The sequence below is a fragment of the Octopus sinensis genome, linkage group LG27, assembly GCF_006345805.1.
Source record: "Octopus sinensis linkage group LG27, ASM634580v1, whole genome shotgun sequence".
NCBI classification, from domain to species: domain Eukaryota; kingdom Metazoa; phylum Mollusca; class Cephalopoda; order Octopoda; family Octopodidae; genus Octopus; species Octopus sinensis.
In genome coordinates this window covers 12,625,222-12,638,995 of record NC_043023.1, presented here as the reverse complement: position 1 = coordinate 12,638,995, position 13,774 = coordinate 12,625,222, and the positions used below count along the sequence as shown (strand labels likewise).

Sequence of the window (13,774 nt, the reverse complement as noted above, 5' to 3'; positions counted from 1 at the left end):
CCTTCCTAACGCCAACCACTCCGTGACTGTAGTGGGTGCTTTTTACGTGCCACCCGCACAGGTGCCAGAAAGAGCTGGCAGACGGTCATGAACGGATGGTGCTTTTACGTGCCACCGACACGGTGGCCAGACAGAGCTAGCAAACGGCCACAAACGGATGGTGCTTTTATGTGTTACCAACACGGGGGCCAGACAGAGCTGGCAAACGGCCATGAACGGATGGTGCTTTTACGTGTCACCGACACGGAGGCTAGACGGGGCGGGGCCGGAAACGACCACGATCGGATGGTTCGCTTAACCACAGCTGCACTTCCCACTGATGTTGATCGACCTCAATTTGGTTCTGCTTTCTGATATATGAATTGATTTGCTTTGATTTTGATTTTGACTGTTCTCACTGGTCTTGCTAAGTCTTCCATTTTTAAAAGTATTTTATACTAACAAATAAAATATGGAGAACGGGCACTCGCGAATATAAACAGATCATGTCGTGAAGCCAGCTGTAGATGTCTCCTTAGGCTGAATTACATCAACATCTCTCTATATATAAATGGCCAAATGTCTGTCTGTGTGTGCCTGTCCTTTATACAAATCCACAATTTTTCAGTTAGAGGGCTCGCACTTTCTATGGTCATTCAAAACCGTCCAAGGGTGGTCGTACACATCTTTACATTACCCCAGTCACCCCGCAAAGCCATTAAAAAATCAATAGAACAAGGATCTCTGAACAAATAACATTTATTTTTCTGTCTGTACAAGCGTTACATCTCTGGACAATCAGTAGCTAGGTCGCCTTGGTGCGGAAACAGCAGAGACAGTTTAATCACGATTGTGAAGGCATACTTCTCAGATTCGCTGAAGTTATGGATCGCCTTCAGAATTCCAGCCACACTGAGCTGGTCAAGTTGCGTCCGGCTTGGTTGGAAGCCGGGGCGAAGAGAGAGAGAGGACAGTGGTCAAGCCTAGCTGATGCTGATGACTGCACATGTGCATAAGGGGCTTCCGGCAGGCTCTTACCCTGTGCATGCGTGGATGAAAATCCTAAAATGGCGTCACTACAAGGCTCCCCCTTTAGTGCGGAGCATGAAAATAGAATGATTGTAGTGACACCAGAAATAAGATGGCTACCGATTACCCAGAAGATGTGGCACAAAATATGACAACACAAAAGAAAATGTAATCACAATATACATATAGGCGCAGGAGTGGCTGTGTGGTAAGTAGCTTGCTTACCAAACACATGGTTTCAGGTTCAGTCCCACTGCGTGTCACATTGGGTAAGTATCTTCTACTATAGCCTCAGGCCGACAAAAGCCTTGTGAGTGGATTTGATAGACGGAAACTAAAAGAAGCCTGTTGTATAGATGTATATATATGAATGTGTTTGTGTTTGTCCCCCTAGCATTGCTTGACAATCGATGCTGGTGTGTCTATGTCCCCGTCACTTAGCAGTTCGGCAAAACAGACCGATAGAATAAGTACTGGGCTTACAAAAGAATAAGTCCCGGGGTCGAGATGCTCTATTAAAGGCGGAGCTCCAGCATGGCCACAGTCAAATGACTGAAACAAGTAAAAGAGAAAGAGAAAGAGAGAATAAGCATGCACAAAAAATTTTATTTTTACAAAATGTTTAATAACAAAACATTGAAAATGTCCAGTACACAAAAGAACAGCTGTCTGTCACAGGAAACAATAGAGAATCCTCCTCATCATCATTGTATAACATCTGTTTTCCCTGCTAGCATGGGTTGGACGGTTGACTGGGGTCTGGGAAGCCAGGAGGCTGCACCAGGTTGCAGTCTGATCTGGCAGTGTTTCTTCAGCTGGATGCCCTTCCTTAACGCCAACCACTCTGTGAATGTAGTGGATGCTTTTTACGTGCCACGGGCACAAGGGCCAGGAGAGGCTGGCAGCGGCCACGATCGGTCGGTGCTTCTTACGTGCCACCGGCTCGGAAGCCAGTTGGGACGCTGCTGGCAACGGCCACGTTCGAATGTTGCTCTTTACGTCCCACCAGCACTGGTATCACGGCTACAATTTCCATTAATGTTGATTTATTTCGACTTTGATTCTGATTCTCCCTTCCCTCAACAGGTATCCACAAGTAGAGTTTTGTGTCCCAAGAAGGAAAGGTATGCATAAGTGGACTGGCTACATTCCAGGTAGAGGCCATGGATTATGGTCTCACTTGTCCTGCCGGGTTGTAATAAATTTTGATATTGATACGATTACACCTGTGTATGAATACTCAGATGTGTACTTAAGTGGCCTTTTTGAGAGAATGACTCACCACAAATATCACAATGATATGGTTTTTCCCCAGTATGAATACGTTTATGTTTAGGCAAGTCACTAGTGTGAGAGAATGACTTACCACAGATGTCACAATGATATGGTTTTTCACCTGTATGAATATGTTTGTGACTGATTAAATTGCTATTATCAGAAAATGTCTTACCACAGATATCACAGTGATATTGTTTTTCTCCAGTGTGTATACGTTTGTGTTTAGGTAAGTTACTACTGTAAGAAAATGATTTACCACAGATATCACACTGATATGGCTTCTCACCCGTATGAATACGTTTGTGCCCTTTTAAAGTAGAGGGCTGAGAAAATGATTTACCACAGATATTACAACAATATGGCTTCTCTCCTGTATGAATACGTTTATGTTTAGGCAAGTAACTACTGTGAGCGAATGATTTACCACAGATATTACAACAATATGGCTTCTCTCCTGTATGAATACGTAGGTGTCTGGTTAAAGGGCTATTTTCAGAGAATGATGCACCACAGATATCACATTGATATGGTTTTTCCCCAGTATGAATACGTCTGTGACTGATTAAATTGCTATTACCAGAAAATGACTTACCACAGATATCACATTGATATGGTTTTTCCCCAGTATGAATACGTAGGTGTCTGGTTAAATGGCTATTTTCAGAGAATGATACGCCACAGATATCGCAATTATATGGCTGCTCACCTGTATGAATACGTTTGTGCCCTTTAAAAGAAGAAGGCTCAGAAAAGGATTTGCCACAGATATCACACTGATATGGTTTTTCCCCAGTATGAATACGTATATGACTAGTCAAAGTACTATTTCTAGTAAACGATTTACCACAGATATCACACTGATATGGTTTCTCTCCTGTATGAGTACGTTTGTGTATAGGTAAGTCAGCACTTCGAGAAAATGATTTACCACAGATATCACACTGATGCGGCTTTTCCCCAGTATGAATAACTTTGTGAGGAGTTAAAGAGCTACTTGTAGAAAATGATTACCACAGATATCACACAGATATCACACTGATATGGTTTCTCTCCTGTATGAGTACGTTTGTGTTTAGGTAAGTCAGCACTTCGAGAAAATGATTTACCACAGATATCACACTGATATGGTTTCTCTCCTGTATGAGTAGGTTTGTGTTTAGGTAAGTCAGCACTTCGAGAAAATGATTTACCACAGATATCACACTGATATGGTTTCTCTCCTGTATGAGTACGTTTGTGTGTAGCTAAGGTAGCACTTTGAGAAAATGATTTACAACAGATATCACACTGATATGGTTTTCACCAGTATGAATACGTTTATGGACAGTCAATTCAATTTTTTGAGAAAATGATTTACTACAGGTATCACACTTATGCGGCTTTTCCCCAGTATGAATAAATTTGTGATGAGTTAAATTGCTATTTTGAGAAAATGATTTACTACAGATATCACACTGATGCGGCTTTTCCCCAGTATGAATAAATTTGTGATGAGTTAAAGTGCTATTTTGAGAAAATGATTTACCACAGATATCACACTGATGCGGCTTTTCCCCAGTATGAATAAATTTGTGCTGAGTTAAAGTGCTATTTTGAGAAAATGATTTACCACAGATATCACACTGATGCGGCTTTTCCCCAGTATGAATAAAGTTGTGATTTTAAAGTGCTATTTTAGAGAATGATTTACCACAGATATCACAGATATATGATTGCTTCTCTTTTATCAGAGATTTTTGCTTTAGTTGAATTATTCATTATGAGAGAATAATTTCGTTATACATATCACAATGATAGTATCTGTGTCATTTCTATGAATGTTTGTGTTCAAATGCATCAGAGAGTAATTAAATGTTATGTTACTTTCATTGGTGATCTTGCTTAATATCTAAACAGAAGATATAAATTGGTTAACTCTTTTGTAAAGTTACTCAAACTTAACCTGTAGGTTCATCATCATCTCTACATTCCAGATGACAAAAAAAATGTTGCTCTTAATTCCATCATCCAGAAGAAATATTTCCCCATCGTTCGTAAAAGATTTTATTTATATAAAGAAGCTGATCTTTTGATGAGTGTGCCTTATGAATATATGGTCTTCCTTTAATTGATGAAAGTCAATCAAAATAACAGACACACATCTGAATGAAGAAATTTCTTTCAAATCAACATGGTATGATATTCTGAAACAGGAAAAAAATTCATTTCTATGAATATATTTGTGTTGCTATTTTCAGAGAATAATTTAATGCTATGCTTCTTTCATCTGTGATTTTGCTTAATATCTAAATCAAGAGGTGACAATTGTCTACCCCTTTGTAAAGTTATCCAAGCTTAATTAACCTGTAAAACAATCATCTCCTCTATATTCCAGACAGCAAAGACTTCAAATTGTTGCTGTTAATTCCATCGTCCAGAAGAAATATTTTGCTGTTGTTTTTCACAGATTTCCTTTATAAGATGAGTTTGATGTATTGATGAATGCTCCTTATAAATATATCATCTTCCTTTGGTTGATGGGAGCTGATAAAATATCAGAGGCACATCTGAATGAAGTAATTTCTTTCATATCAACAGGATGTTATATTCTGAAATAGGAAAAAAAAGAAGCAGTGAGATAAAGAGAATCATTAAACGACATAGTAATTCAACATTGCAAATCTTACAACATCAACACTGTCATCCATTTAATGTCTATGTTTGCAGGGGTCAGAATCCATTGAGGCATTGAAACTTTTACAACATTCTCTATAGAGATTTCTCTATTGTTCTGCTGTGGGAAAAATTTTGGTGAAGGGTTAATTAAAATTTTGGCAAGGATGGATCCAATCTACTTCATGCGTGCAAGATTCACTACAAATATATTTGTATACACACACACACATATATATATATATACAAGTATTAAGAGAGGGACCACATGTGGTCACCCTAACGTTAGAAATAGATCCACAAAGGGAATCCACCACTAAAGAATTGTTCTCAAGCATTAATTCAACACGCCAAGAATGTAAGCGGGCAGGACAAATGAAAAATAACGAAAAAATGGATTAACTCTATACAATTGTTTCATCATTAATAGATTGTGTAATTTTACTTACAAATCAATTTCGAATCATAGGTAGAGTATATCAAAAACATAATTTGCTGAACCAAACGCCAAAATCCATACGAAATTGATGTTATTAATTAATATTCAATTTCTTTCACCCTTACACACACACATATATGTATACATAATAATACATATATATGCATAAATACATACGTATACGTACATACATGTTTGTTTATATTCGCGAGTGCCCGTTCTGCGTATTTTATTTTTAGTGTAAAATAGTTAAAAAAATAGATTACTCGTTCTAATTTTCTCCGGTACTATTTAAAAAGAGCGGTCCCGGTGCGCAGACTCGCGATAGTTAGTCGTGACTAGTCGATCCTACAACGACTACCTAGCAAAGTAAATAAAACACAAAAAAAAATAATTTTTTTTTACACAAAGTAAATAATTTTTTTGTGATCCTTCGGTATAGGTACCGTGAGTGGCTTTGTTTACATTTCTGAAGATAACAGAAACCCTTTTCTCCCACCCCTAACACAAACCTTAACCACAACCCCCCATATAGAAGAAAAAATACACTATCTTGAAATGTATCTGGTACTTCCGGTACCTATACCGAAGTTACGCTCATTTTTTTAAAACAAAGTAAATAAAACAAAAATACAAAGTAAGGATCGACTAGTCACGACTAGCTTCTGCGGATGCGCGCACCGGGACCTCTCTTCTTAAATAGTACCCTTGTAAGAGTTAGCACTTCCTTCCCTAAGCTTGGATTCGAAATCGAGTCCAAGAATCTTCGGTCGTCAAATACCAATGCATGTATAGGCGCGAAATTAAGAATCCCTTTGTCCTGACATTGCTCAGGTCGGAGGTCAAAGGGAGATGATCAATCAGTTTTTGTCAGAACAAAGGGATTCTTAATTTCGCGCCTATACATGCATTGGTATTTGACGACCGATGATTCTTGGATTCGATTTCGAATCCAAGCTTAGAGAAGGAACTGCTAACTCTTACACCCTTGTATGTTTGTTTATATTCGCGAGTGCCCGTTCTCCGTATTTTATTTTTTAGTATAAAATATTTAAAAAATAGATTAATCTTTCTAATTTCCTCCATACTTTATGTATTCTGGATATATTTCCCATTTCCTAACTTTTTCTCACAAGTAAGCGTCATTATCTTGGAGAGGTGCGCGGTACTACTAGCGAACAGTGGTCCAGGTGCGCTCACTCGCGCATCCGTGCTAGCTAGTCGTATGTAGTTGATCCTACGACTTTTTAACCCTAACCTTAGTTTGTTTACAAAAATAATGTATTTACTTAGTTTTAAAAATTGTAGATTCGACTACTTACGACTAGCTAACGCGAGTGCGCGCACCGGGACCACTATTCGCTAGTAGTACCTTATCATTAATGGTATCATCATCATCATCATTACAGCCTTAAAATAAATATTTGTCAACTTACCGTATTCAGATACGAACAACGAGTCAGTGATCGTTAATTAAGCACCTTAATTAATTCATTAAGGAAAGTTATATCCCTTTATATGATTATAGTACTTCAATTTTCTATGACTGGTTCGTTTCGTTCCGGTGTCTTCTTTGTCCCATTCTGTCAACGGTTTTACCTTCAAGGTAATATAGAATATATACACTCACATATTCTAATCTACGACCGTTTCCAGCGCACGAACTGGACCCCGTCGCAGACACCGAAAGAAAGAAGGCATCTTTGACTCATATCTTCCTGATGTGACGTCAGGCCGTTGCACTTCCGATCCGTTTCTGACGTCATTTTCTCTCCTGTCCAATCATTGTTCTTCCTTCACACTTCTCTCTCACCTAAAGAACAATGCTTGGATACCTTTTGGGGATCTTTTCGGTTTGACCGGCAGTTTTTTAAAATAATTTCCACGTAACTAAACACTTTTAAACTTCGTATACTGGTAGAATGTGTTTATAAAACATCTTTTTCTCTTGGCGTTATTGAGAAAATTCTATAGTTTGTAAAATATTTTGGAACTTTTCAGTTTGAACGGCAGTTTTTTAAAATAATTTCCACGTGTTAGGGTTAGGAGTGGGGAGAAAAGGCTTTCTGTTATCTTCCCAAATGTAAACAAAGTCACGTGCGTACTTATATATGGAAGCATCGCCTTATTATTTACTTTGTGTAAAAAAAAAGGGATCTTTTCGGTTTGACCGGCAGTTTTTTGTAGCGGTGTCATATGTAATTGTCACCATAATTATGACCATAGGATCGATCTATTGCATTTCAATCTGTTAGGGTTAGGGTGGGGGAAGGGTATCTATTTTTTCTTCAAAAATGTAAATAAACCCAATCTGTTTCTTAAACGAGGGACATATTCATAAGGCACATGTTTTTTTTTACCTCAATAGACGTCATTGATTGGTTGAAATTGCAGAAAAAAAACGACAAATATGTTACAAACTACAGAATTTTCTCAATACAGCCAAGGAAAAGGATGCCTTATAAATACATTCTATCTATATACGAAGTTTAATATTTTTTTAGTTACCTAGAAATTTAAAAACCTGCCGTTCAAACCGAAAGGATCCCCATTATTCCCAGAGAACAGTTGGCGAACCAGATGGCAGCACCAGGCTCCAATCTAATCTGGTAGAGTTTCTACAGCTGGTTGGTGTTAGGAAGGGCATCCAGCTGTAGAAACTCTGCCGGATCAGATTTGAGCCTGGTGCTGCCTCCTAGTTCGCCAGTCCTCAATCAGATCGTGCAACCGATGCTAGAATGGAAATCGGACGTTAAACGATGATGATGATGATGATCACAGTGATCTATTTTCTCTCATGTATAATTAAGTTGCTACTTTGAGAGAACCGTCAGTGGATGGCATGTAGTGTCGTGTGTTCAATATTCGAAGGTTGATTAATTCTTCCAATGACAACGGGGAGGGAAAAGATGGCGCCGCTCCCAACATAATGCACAATTACGAACAGAAATAGAGAAGCGCTGGGATTTTTACCTTTTCACCTATAGATTTAAAAGATAATTCTTAAATCTGCAGAAAATGAGGAAGATTCATCATCATCATCATCATTATTTAGCGTCCGTTTTCCATGCTAGCATGGGTTGGACGGTTCAACTGGGGTGTGTGAAGCTGGAAGGCTTCATCAAGACCAGTCAGATCTGGCAGTGTTCCTACGGCTGGATGCCCTTCCTAACACCAACCGCGCCGTGAGTGTAGTGAGTGCTTATTACGCGCCAACGACACAGGGGCCAGCCAGAGCTGGCAAATGGCCACGAACGGATGGTGCTTTTACGTGTCACCGGCACGGGGGCCAGGTGAGGCTGGCAACGTACACGAACGGGTGGTGCTTTTACGTGCCACCAACACGGAGGCTAGACGGGGCAGCGCCGAAAACGACCACGATCGGATGGTTCGCTTAACCACAGCTGCAATTCCCACTGATGTTGATCGACCTCAATTTGGTTCTGCTTTCTGATATATGAATTGATTTGGTTTGATTTTGATTTTGACTGTTCTCACTGGTTTTGCCGGGTCTTCCATTTTTTAAAAGTATTTTATACTAACAAATAAAATATGCAGAACGGGCACTCGCGAATATAAACAGATCATGTCGTGTAGCCAGCTGTAGATGTCTCCTTAGGCTGAATTACATCAACATCTCTCTATATATAAATGGCCAAATGTGTGCTTGTCCTTTATACACATCCACAATTTTTCAGTTAGAGGGCTCGCACTTTCTATGGTCATTCAAAACCGTCCAAGGTGGGTCGTGCACATCTTCACATTTCCCCAGTCACCCCACAAAGCCATTAAAAAATCAATAGAACAAGGATCTCTGAACAAATAACAATATTTATTTTTCTGTCTGTACAAGCGTTACATCTCTGGACAATCAGTAGCTAGGTCGCCTTGGTGCAGAAGCAACAGAGACAGTTTAATCACGATTGTGAAGGCATACTTCTCAGATTCGCTGAAGTCATGGATCGCCTTCAGAATTCCAGCCACACAGAGCTGGTGAAGTTGTGTCCGGCTTGGTTGGAAGCCGGGGCGAAGAGAGAGAGAGGACAGCGGTCAAGCTTAGCTGATGCTGATGACTGCACATGTGCATAAGGGGCTTCCGGCAGGCTCTTACCCCTGTGCATGCGTGGATGAAAATCCTAAAATGGCGTCAGGGACCAGGTGTCACTACACGGCTCCCCCTTGAGTGCGGGGCTTGAAAATAGAAAGATTGTAGTGGCACCAGAAATAAGATGGCTACCGATTACCCAGAAGATGTGGCACAAAATATGACAACTCAAAAGAAAATGTAATCACAATATACATATAGGCGCAGGAGTGGCTGTGTGGTAAGTAGCTTGCTTACCAACCACATGGTTGCAGGTTCAGTCCCACTGCGTGTCACCTTGGGTAAGTATTTTCTACTATAGCCTCATGCCAACCAAAGCCTTGTGAGTGGATTTGGCAGACGGAAACTGAAAGAAGCCCGTCGTATAGATGTATATATATGCATGTGTGTGTGTGCTTGTGTGTTTTTGTTTGTCCCCTTAGATGCTGGTGCGTCTATGTCCCCGTCACTTAGCAGTTCGGCAAAAGAGACCGATAGAATAAGTACTGGGCTTACAAAAGAATAAGTCCCGGGGGTCGAGATGCTCTATTAAAGGCGAAGCTCCAGCATGGCCGCAGTCAAATGACTGAAACAAGTAAAAGAGAAAGAGAAAGAGAGAACAAGCATGGAACTGTCAATCAAAGGTTTTCATAAATAACAGATCAACATTTCAGTTTGGAAGTTATTAATTAAGACGAGCAAATTATATTTTCTTAATTGTTGTCAGGTTTCCGCTTCGATAAATAATTACTCTAACATCGAGAGAAGTTCACAGAATTCTATTATTCACATTATTATTATTATTAGTAGTAGTAGTAGTATTATCACTATTACAGCCTTAAAGTAAATCTTTATCAACTTACCGTATTCACAAGTAAGCAACGAGTCAGTGAAGCAGTAATTAAGCTCCTTAATTAAGAATTTAACTGTTGAACCGGGGTTAAAGTGTTGCAGAAGTTATTTCTCTTCATATGGTTGTCTTTCTTCTGTGACTCGTGAGATTCGTTGTAGTTTCCTCTTTGTCCCTTTCTGTCAAGAACTTCACTTTCAAGAGTTTTCAAACTTTTACAAGATTCTTTCAATAAAGTGTACTCACACATTCGGATCTTTTCGGTTTTACGGCAGTTTTTTCTTGCAGTATCATATGAAATTGTCACCCATAATTATGACCCTAGTATCGATCTATTGCATTTCAATCTGTTTTAGGATTAGGGGTGGGGGGAAGGCTATCTTTATTTCTCCACAAATGTAAATAAACCCAATCTGTTTCTTAAACAAGGGACATATTCATACGGCACAGAATGTTTTCACCTCAATAGACGTCATTGATTTGTTGAAATTGTCACCCATAATTATGACCCTAGTATTGATCTATTGCATTTCAATCTGTTTTAGGTTTAGGGGTGGGGGGAAGGCTATCTTTATTTCTCCACAAATGTAAATAAACCCAATCTGTTTCTTAAACGAGGGACATATTCATAAGGCACATAATGTTTTTCACCGCAATGGACGTCTTAAGGGGATACAGCCAAAGAAAGCAAGCAAAATCTGAGCGGAACCTGGAGCAGCACTCTGGCTTGCCAGCTCAGGTCACACTTTCCCACCCAAGCATGCAAAGAAAATGAACACTGAAGAAGAAGAAGAAGGAGAAGAAGAAGAAGAAGAAGAAGAAGAAGGAGGTGGAGGAGAAGAAAAAGAAGAAGAAGAAGGATGAGGATGATGATGATGAAAACACAACAAAGACAAAATCAATGTCACTTAAAACTTTTATTCCTTATTCCCATTCCTTTATTCTCTCAAAACAAATTCCTCAAAAATCCAGCACAATCATCTTCAGAAACCAAAGTCATCTCTGTGTTAATATATTTAGATATATAAATGATATTGAAGTTGTGATTCATGAATTTCATGTTGACATCCAAGAAACTGAAGTTGATAATGTCAAGCTTGAAGAGGAATAAACCCTGTCTTTTAGCAGACAAAATATTCATAATTCTTGTCATCATCATCATTTAGCGTCCGCTTTCCATGCTAGCATGGGTTGGACAGTCCAACTGGAGTCTGGGAAGCCAGAAGGCTGCACCTGGCCCAGTCTGATCTGGCAATGTTTCTACGGCTGGATGCCCTTCCTAATGCCAACCACTCTGTGAGTGTAGTGGGTGCTTTTTACGTGTCACCATTACAGGCGCCTGATGGGGCTGGCAACGGCCACGATCGGATGGTGCGTTTCACGTGCCAGCCGCATGGGGGCCAGGCTAGACTGGCAACGGCCACGATCATGCTTTTTACATGCCACCAGCACTGGTATCACAGCTGCAATTTCCATTGATGTTGGTTGATTTCGATTTTGATTCTGATTCTCACTTGCCTCAACAGGTCTTCACAAGTAGAGTTTTGTGTCCCAAGAAGGAAAGCTATGCATAAATGGACTGGCTACATCCCAGGTGCAGGCCATGGGTTATAGTCTCACTTGTCCTGCCGTGTTGTAATAACTTTTTATATTGATATGATTACACCTGTGTATGAATACTCAGATGTGTGCTTAAGTGGCGCTTTTGAGAGAATGACTCACCACAGATATTACACTGATATGGTTTTTCACCTGTATGAATCCGTTTGTGTTTAGGCAGGTCACTACCGTGAGAGAATGATTTACCACAGATATCACAATGATATGGCTTCTCACCCGTATGAATACGTTTGTGCTCCTTTAAAGTAAAATGCTGGGAAAATGATTTACCACAGATATCACACGGATATGGTTTTTCCCCAGTATGAATACGTCTGTGACCAGACAAAGTATTACTTCTGGAGAATGATTTACCACAAATATTACAATGATATGGTTTTTCACCTGTATGAATACGTTTGTGATTAGACAGGTCACTACTGTGAGAGAATGATTTACCACAGATATCACAATGATATGGCTTCTCACCTGTATGAATACGTTTGTGCCCGTTTAAAGTAGAATGCTGGGAAAATGATTTACCACAGATATTACAATGATATCGCTTCTCTCCTGTATGAATATGTTCGTGTCTGGTTAAATGGCTATTTTCAGAGAATGATTTACCACAGATATCACACTGATATGGCTTCTCGCCTGTATGAATACGTTTGTGCCCGTTTAAAGTAGAATTATGGGAAAATGATTTACCACAGATATCACATTGATATGGTTTTTCCCCAGTATGAATACGTATATGACTAGTCAAATGACTACTTGTAGTGAATGATTTACCACAGATATCACAATGGTATAGCTTCTCTCCTGTATGTGTACGTAAGTCACCACTGGTAGAGAATGATTTACCACAGATATCACACTGATGTGGCTTTTCCCCAGTATGAATAAATTTGTGATGAGTTAAAGTGCTATTTTCAGAAAATGATTTACCACAGATATCACACTGATATGGCTTTTCCCCAGTATGAATAAATTTGTGATGAGTTAAATTGCTATTTCGAGAAAATGATTTACCACAGATATCACACTGATATGGTTTCTCTCCTGTATGAGTACGTTTGTGTCTAGGTAATTCAGATCTTTGAGAAAATGATTTACCACAGATATCACACTGATATGGTTTCTCTCCTGTATGAGTACGTTTGTGTTTAGGTAGGTCAGCACTTCCAGGAAATGATTTACCACATATATCACACTGATGCGGCTTTTCCCCAGTATGAATAAATTTGTGATGAGTTAAAGAGCTTTTGTCAGAAAATGATTTACTACAGATATCACACTGATATGGTTTTTCTCCAGTATGAACACGTCTGTGCCTTCTTAAATTACCACTTTGAGAGAATGAGTTACCACAGATATCACAGTGATATGGCTTTTCCCCAGTATGAATAAATTTGTGATGAGTTAAAGTGCCATTTTCAGAAAATGACTTACCACAGATATCACACTGATATGGTTTTTCTCCAGTATGAACACGTCTGTGCCTTCTTAGATTACTACTATGAGAGAATGACTTACCACAGATATCACAGTGATATGGCTTCTCTCTTTTATCAGAGATTTTTGCTTTAGTTGAATTATTCATTATGAGAGAATAATTTCGTTATACATATCACAATGATAGTATCTGTTTCATTTCTATGAATGTTTGTGTTCAAATGCATCAGAGAATAATTAAATGTTATGTTACTTTCATTGGTGATCTTGCTTAATATCTAAAACAGAAGATATAAATTGGTTAACTCTTTTGTAAAGTTACTCAAACTTAACCTGTAGGTTCATCATCATCTCTACATTCCAGATGGCAAAAAAAATGTTGCTCTTAATTCCATCATCCAGAAGA

At 39.1% G+C, this 13,774-nt stretch overlaps 1 protein-coding gene across 1 annotated transcript in view; it reads right to left on the bottom strand.

Annotated features, from left to right (window-relative positions):
• LOC118768207 (zinc finger protein 708-like) overlaps positions 1 to 13,559 on the bottom strand; it is a 33,221-nt gene extending 19,662 nt beyond the window's left edge. Inside the window, exons 1-2 of the mRNA XM_036514292.1 lie at positions 13,384 to 13,559; positions 12,742 to 12,795 (exon numbers count right to left, since the gene is read on the bottom strand). Of these exons, the coding sequence (XP_036370185.1) occupies positions 12,742 to 12,795; positions 13,384 to 13,516 (187 nt within the window). The 5' untranslated portion in view covers positions 13,517 to 13,559. The remainder of the gene's footprint in view (positions 1 to 12,741; positions 12,796 to 13,383) is intronic.
• Positions 13,560 to 13,774: the final 215 nt, after the last annotated feature.